Source organism: Labeo rohita, unplaced genomic scaffold (assembly GCF_022985175.1).
Source record: "Labeo rohita strain BAU-BD-2019 unplaced genomic scaffold, IGBB_LRoh.1.0 scaffold_316, whole genome shotgun sequence".
Taxonomy (NCBI): Eukaryota; Metazoa; Chordata; class Actinopteri; order Cypriniformes; family Cyprinidae; genus Labeo; species Labeo rohita.
Genome location: NW_026129234.1, coordinates 71 through 7807, shown reverse-complemented (window position 1 = coordinate 7807; position 7737 = coordinate 71). Strand labels below are relative to the sequence as shown.

Below are 7737 nucleotides of genomic sequence, written 5' to 3'. Positions count from 1 at the left end.
AAAACCGATGCAACATGAATAAATATGATAGTATTAAAGCACTGGGGTCGTGTGTGTACTTTGGGGGAGCAGCCCAGGTGGGTGTGGTTATAACATTTACTACCAACATACTGTAGTATCTGAGATCCATTCTGCACTCGCACGCTGGAGACGCGAGCGTTGCCCTCAAGCACAAGAGGGGCCTGGTCGCTACAATAATGAATTCTCTCTTAAAATACTTATTGATACTTCTGGGACTTATCTCAGTAATAATCAACATCGTGTTGATATGCTTAAATTCAAATAGGCTTCCAAAATGCATGTCCCAGCCGCAGGAGTCCCTAAAAGTCAGACACTCAGATAAAAGTCTGGTTTTTGCCGACCTAACACCAGAGGAGTACAAGTCTGTTCGCGACTACATGTGGGCACAAAAAGAGTTAAAGATCTCCCATTCGTTGTTAGCAAAGCCCTCGGAGAATTACCTCTTTTTAATTGACCTCTCGCTGCCGAAGAAGGCTGATGTGCTGCGCTACTTGGATTTCAACGGATCGAAGCCCGCCCGCTACGCGAGCGTCGTTGTGTTCTACGGCGAGCGCAGGTACCTGAAGGAGTACGTGGTGGGACCGTTACCTGGTCCACTACTTCATCACGATGTTACTAAGGAGAAATACAATACAACGGAGTTACCCTTCACAGCCCGCACGGTGACAATCGGAGAGTATGCGCAGCTTTTCACGCTCCTTAATGAGGTTTTTCAAAAACTTCAAGACCCTCTGAGAGAAAGTTTTGGTTACATCCCAAAAAAAAGGGAACTGCTGCCGTTTGAAGGAATGCCGAGAGGCATCAAAGATGGTGACCGCAAGACCTGGATCTCTTTTTTCCGCGATTACAGCGGCATGTACATCCATCCTGTGGGCTTCGAGATCCTGATTAATCACGAAAGCAGCAACGCGACAAACTGGACAGTTGACAAGTTGTTGTACAATGGTCAATACTTCAACACCATTAATGAGTTTCTGACAACTTACAAAGCGGGTCGTTTAAAAAAGATAACTTTCAAAGAAATCCCAAATTACGCTTCACTGAAGCCAAAGAACAAGCCTTCTGGTTTAGGACCACAGCAGTATTATCTTCAAGGGAAACGTTACAGCGTTAAAAATAACCAGGTGATTTATCTGGAGTGGAGCTTTGCGTTTGGGTTGAGCTCTCTGACTGGGATGCGGGTGTTTGATATTCGGTTTAGAGGCGAAAGGATTGCTTACGAGCTCAGCGTGCAGGAGGCGATGTCTGTCTACGGCTCTATCACACCTGGGATGATCCTCACGAAGTTCCTGGACTCAAGTATCGGAATCGGCCGCTTCGCTCATGAGCTTGTACGTGGGATCGACTGTCCGTACGCCGCCACCTATGTAGACACGTACCGCTATATTGACACAAACGTCACGCAGCGTTTCAGAAACTCCATCTGCGTTTTTGAACATGACATTGGGCGACCTTTGCGACGACACTTCTCAGATTTCTTTCATAATGGTTTTGGTGGGATGGCAAACAGCGCTCTGGTGTTCCGCACTATTACTGCTATCGGGAACTATGATTACGTATGGGACTTTATTTTCTACCAGAGCGGCTCCGTGGAGGCGAGAGTTCACGCCACTGGCTACATTACATCCTCCTTTAAGGATGATGGAAACTTGAAGTACGGACACCAGGTTGCAGAGAACGTCCTTGGAAACATCCATACTCATTTTATCAACTTTAAAGTCGACCTGGATATTTTAGGTAAGAGCTAAAATGAACAAGCACATTTTCTAAAGGTACAATATAGAGTCACTTTTATTTACAGGCATTTTAATTACATTTTAATCAGTGGAGATATCAGCTACTGAACATTTGCAATAAATAATGAAGGCTTATAAATTAGACAACGTCGCATTAGAAATGTGTTGTCAAACGATTAATCGTATCCAAAATAAGTTTTTGTTTACATAGTATATGTATGTGTGTGTGTGTGTATCCTGTGTATATTTATATATAAGTACACACACATGCATGTATATAATTAAGAAAAATGTGTTATGTTTATATATGAAAACTATTTATATAAAATAACAATTATTTGAATATAAATATATACATGGAAATACACATTAATATTTTTAATATATAAACTGTATGTGTGTGTGTGTATTACAAAAGAAATATACACAGTATACACACATATTATGTAAACAAAAACTTTTATTTTGGATGTTATTCATCGTTTGACAGCACTAACATAATATAGGCTTTTCATTTGTCTGTATGTTGCTCGATTTGACTGCGGCATTGAGAAGAGCTAACTGATGTATAAGTCATAGAAATGTCATACACACCCTTTTTGTGGCTTTGTCTGATCAGTATCTATGAATATTTTTTCATGTTTTCAAAGGGATAGTTTGCCCAAAATATAAATGTAATAATATAATTAAACTAATTGTATGGGCAAGTAACAGACATTTTTGATTGTATATTAAGAACACATTATACAGGACTGGAACAACATGAGGAGTAAATGATGACAGATTTTTGGGTGTACTATCCCTTTAAGAATCTCACAATGGTCTACAGCAGAGTCTTGCTTCTGTGGATTCCTTTATTTTAGTCATATTAAAACTGATCTCACACAGAACTGACTATAGAGAAAACATAGCCATCAGCCTGCAAAGAATACCACAGAAAATCTACTGTTTAAAACATTTTCTTTCTTTTTTGAAGGTGTGAGGAATATTTTTCAGACTAAAGACATGGTGTATGAGGAAGTGCCATTGCCATGGATGCCTTCGGAGAAAGCAAAGATACCACAACTGGTGGAGAATCAACTCAAGACAGAAAAAGAAGCAGCGTTGCTTCACAGTGCCAAAACACCCCGTTACCTTCATATAGCCAGTGATAAAACTAATCGCTGGGGCCACAATCGCTCTTACAGGCTTCAGGTGGTGAGCTTTGCTGGCGATCACCTCCCTGAAAGTGAGTCCACAGAGAAGTCCATGTCCTGGGCTCGGTAAGACCTCAGTGTTTTGACTCATGCACGCAATACTGAGACAGATGTGTGTTTCAGATATGTTATTTATTCCTTTAGCTTCTCGCCCATTCACTTTCTTTCTTTCTTTCTTCTAGGTATAAAGTTGCTATAACCAAGCATAAAGATAACGAGCAGACTAGTAGCAGTCTGTACAGTCAGAATTACATGTGGTCCCCATTCGTTGACTTCAGTAAATATATTGAAGATGATGAGGCGATCGTCAATGAGGTATTAGTGTACTGCTTTTATTTTAGCAGATACTTTTATTTAATGCAAATAATGACTTAAACTTCATTATGTCTTCTAAAGGACTTAGTTGCCTGGGTGACCGCGGGTTTCCTGCACATTCCGCATGCAGAAGACATCCCCAACACGGTTACTGTAGGCAACGGTGGCGGTGTCATCCTTAGGCCGCACAACTATTTTGATGAAGATCCGTCCATCCACTCACCTGATGGAATGTATTTTAGTCCAGGCACTGAGAGTGACTGTGAGTACAACAAAATTGCGTGTCTGGAAAAGGATCAGTGCAGCTCTACACTGGAGCCGTTCACTTACCACGGCTTTGAAGGTGTTATGAAGTTTGAGTAAGGGTCTTAATTCAGATTGTAATATATGTATGCTGTTACAGTCTTGTTTAAACATTCACAGTAGTATATCCTCTATCCTCACTCACTTACGCTAGTTATTCATTTTGACTAGGCAGTTTCCTGCTTTTGTAGTTGTTTATGTAAATATTATGAATATTCTCTATGTTTGTATTAAAATGATTGTGTGATTGTGTTTTAGACTCAGATTAGCATATTATTTAGGTTATATCCTTCCGCTCTTTAGGCAGTGTATTTTTGTGAAGGGTCATTTTTATAATACTGTGTAAACTCTTTCTAAAGAGAGATTTAGGAAGATTTAGAAAGACTGATAAAACACCTCTTATGCACCATTATGAAAATGTTCATCTATGCAATAAAATCTGATGGGTAACTACATTTGTGACTTTTTCTCACAAACATCATGCTTTCATTTCTAAATAACATGTATACAAGGTTTATACAGATACAGATTCTGTTTGTCTGTCAGTGTTTTTATCGTTCATCAGCTAGAAAAAAAAATCATTCTGAAAGTGATTCCAACTCAGAGGTCGCGTTAACTGAAAATTGTCCATCATTGACAGAATTCTTTTTATCACTGAGGGTGATCTATTGTAATTTGTAACTCTAATTCCCACCTCTGTACAGTTGGTGGTGAGTGCGCTCCAGTGTAGCAGCAGAGCAGGGGATCCAGAACAAAAACGAAACCGTCACGAATCATTTGCTATGCGTTTGATTACGCACAGGCGAGTACACAGAAGCTACAACGATCTATCACACCACATTAAAGACCACCAAAATGGTATTTATTGTTTGAATTTTCTAATGAAATGGACAGAATATGAAATCTTGAGTTTCATATCAAAAGTAACACAAAGCTTAGCCTATTGCGCTTATTATTATTGGATGGGAGGCACACTATGTCACTAGGGGTGTGGTGTTGAAAAGTCTCTGTTCATCTGTTCTCTTCAAAATAAATATATACAGCCTATATTGTCCTGTAGGTTCATGATTAAAAATGAAAATGTAAACAAAAATAAAAGAAATTAACTGTTTTAAGTGACAGATTTTTTGCGATCCTGTCTGTCAAAATGACGGACAATGCTAAAGTCTAACGTAACCTCTGTACATAGTTGAATGAATGTTAAAACTTTAAAATTATAGTATGAACGGCCTTTAGTTCACTCAGAAATGACAATTCTACCATCACAATTCTTCACTCATCACAAAAGACAAAATTCTGAATTGCCCTTTATAGATTGCTTTTATGTTTTTTTTTCTTCTTCTTCTTCTTTTGTGGTGTTTTTGGAGCTTGTCAGTATAAAAAAACAGCCTGCACATTCTGCTCTATGTCCAAGAAAAGTATAGAGGAAAAATCGTTTGTTTCAAAAACAATCATTAAAACAATCATTTGCACCAGAGCGACTTGCATAAACCATTTACTCACTGGTGTTCTAAATCTGTTTGCTTTTATTTATTTTTTTTCTGTGGAACACACTGGAGAAGTTAAAAGAACTTTCATGCGGGTGTTTCCAATTCAACAATTCCAACAAGAACAAAGGCAACTTTAAAACATCCTTAAATTAGTCCATATGACTCTTTCATTATATTACAAGTCTTCTGAATAGCTTTAAAGAACAGACAGAAATGTGTTGTTATTCACTGAAAAGCATTACATTTTGCTGCTTAAAGGAATAGTTCACCCAAAAATAAAAATTATCCCATGAATCACTTTCCCTCAAGCCATCCTAGGTGTATATGACTTTTCTCTTTCAGACGAATACAGTCAGAGTTATATTAAAACATGTCCTGGCTCTTTCAAGCTTTGTAATGGCAGTAAATGGGTTTAACAGTCCAACAGAAGTCTAATAAACTGCATCCATCCATCATAAAAAAAAGTACTCCATATGGCTCCGGGTGTTTAATAAAGGACTCCTGAAGTGAATCAATGTGTTTATGTAAGAAGAATATCCACACTGTAAACCCAAACGTTCAAAATACTTAAACAGATTAAGTACAGTAAACTTCTTTATAAAAAAAAAAAAAAAAAAGTTCTGCTAACTTAGATATTTTGAGTTCCTGTAACTTGTTTTTGAGGTAATAAAACTTATTTGTTTTAACTAATCTGAACTACTTGTTGATGAATCAGGCACCACTTAAAGCGGTGGACTAATGGATCTTTTCGAAGGCTTTACTGTGTTTATGGGGTGCAAAGCAACGTCTTCATGCTTCATAATTTTGCCTTTATTTTCCACTGCTTTTCAGCTAGCATAAAAATGGCCGGTCAATTTCCTGTTTCTGTGAAGGCCCTCCCTCAGAAGTTCGCAATGGGCTCTGATTGGTTAGCTGGCTGAGTGTGTTGTGATTGGCTAAACCACCTATAGTGCACGTCTAAACGTCCCGCCCCTCATCAGCGGCCAGTTGTATTGTAAACAATGGCGTCGTCTATATTGCTCATCAATTTGAGACCGAATGAGATGCAGAGCATATTGATGAAGAAGATCGTGCAGAACTTGTGCAAGCACAGCTCCTAATGGTAGGCCTATGTTTTTTGTTTATTATTGTTTATTATTGTCTCATACTTTTAGATACGCTGTTATTATGACATTGCTTACACTAACTTTTTATATATGGTTTTATAATGTTAAAGCTTTAATACAGAACGCCAACTAATTTTTTCTCTTAAAATATATATATATATGTTAAAATGTAATTAGTTGCTGTGATCAAAGCAGAATTTTCTGCATCATTACTCCAGTCTTTAGTGTCACATGATCCTTCAGAAATCATTCTAATATATTGATTTTCAGTAATGATGCTAAAATTTCACATCAGTAAATTACTTTTTAAAATGTCTTTTACAAACTTTTTCAAAACTATTTGACACTTAGTGTTTTTACTGTATTTTCGAGCATGTAAATGCAGCCTTGGTGAGCAGAAGAGTCTTCACTGTGAACATTTACAAATTGTAACATTTACAAACTAGACAAGTACTGTATGTCATTATGTGACAGAACATTTGCACTCCAGGACTGTTTTCCCAAGACTGTGGATTACAGGCAATAATGTTGTAAATAATGTTCAGTTCTTTTTCACAGAAGACTTCACTACATCGCCATGCACCAGCTGTCTTGTATGAATCCCCATGGGACCATGGGTCTTTAGTGTTCTACTGAGAAAGTAAGTCTCTAACTTTTATTTGAGGAAATAGGCTTTTTTTAGACTTTGAGTTTGCATTATAGGTTTCTGCACCATTAGTTTCTGGTTTCTTGGTTTCTGAGTGTTTAAGTTTAATGTACAATGATCATGTACAGTTGTAGTCATAAGTTTACATACTCTTTGCAGAATATGCAAAATGTTAGTAATTTTATCAAAATAATAAGGATCATGAAAATTGCATGTTATTTTTTACTTAGTACTGACCTGAATAAGCTATTTCACATAACAGATGTTTATTTATACTCCACAAGACCAAATAATAACAGAATATATAAAAATTACTCCATTCAAAAGTTTACATACATATGTATCTTAAAGGAGAAGTTCACTTTCAGAAAAAAAAAAAATTACAGATAATTTACTCACCCCCTTGTCATCCAAGATATTCATGTCTTTCTTTCTTCTTTCTTTCTGCCCCCAAGTTTGAACTTCCAAAATGCAGTTTAAATGTAGCTTCAAAGGGCTCTAAACGATCCCAGCTGAGGGCACTATATGGAGAAAATTCCTTAATGTTTTTCTCAAGAAACATAATTTCTTTTTGACTGAAGAAAGAAAGACATGAACATCTTGGATGACAAAGGGGTGAGTAAATTATCTGTAAATTTTTGTTCTGAAAGTGGACTTCTTTAATACTGTGCGTTCTTTCCTGGATGATCCATGACTGTTTTTATGTTTCGTGATAGTTGCTTATGTCTTTTGTTTGTCCTGAGCAGTTCAACTGCCTGCTGTTCTTCAGAAAAATCATCCAGCTCCTGCACATTATTTGAGATCCATCTTTTCACACTGAGGACAACTGAGGGAGTCATACATAACTATTACAAAAGATGAAAACATTCACTGATGCTCAGGAAAGCACCACGATGCATTAAGAGCCGGGGAGTGTAAACTTTT

At 37.3% G+C, this 7737-nt stretch overlaps 1 protein-coding gene across 1 annotated transcript; it reads left to right on the top strand.

The window, feature by feature from the left end:
- The first annotated feature begins 123 nt into the window (after positions 1 to 123).
- On the top strand, positions 124 to 4026 carry aoc2 (amine oxidase copper containing 2). Its single transcript, XM_051102950.1, has 4 exons — positions 124 to 1758; positions 2734 to 3019; positions 3136 to 3268; positions 3350 to 4026. The coding sequence occupies exons 1-4, from the start codon at positions 198 to 200 to the stop codon at positions 3629 to 3631; spliced, it is 2262 nt and encodes a 753-aa protein (XP_050958907.1). The 5' UTR covers positions 124 to 197; the 3' UTR covers positions 3632 to 4026.
- The last annotated feature ends 3711 nt before the right edge of the window (positions 4027 to 7737 follow it).

Coding starts and splice junctions, on each gene's coding strand:
- aoc2 (XM_051102950.1), top strand. CDS start 198: ATGAATTCTCTCTTAAAATACTTATTGATACTTCTGGGACTTATCTCA. Junction 1,759..2,733: donor AGTCGACCTGGATATTTTAG/GTAAGAGCTAAA, acceptor TCTTTTTTGAAG/GTGTGAGGAATATTTTTCAG. Junction 3,269..3,349: donor ATGAGGCGATCGTCAATGAG/GTATTAGTGTAC, acceptor TGTCTTCTAAAG/GACTTAGTTGCCTGGGTGAC.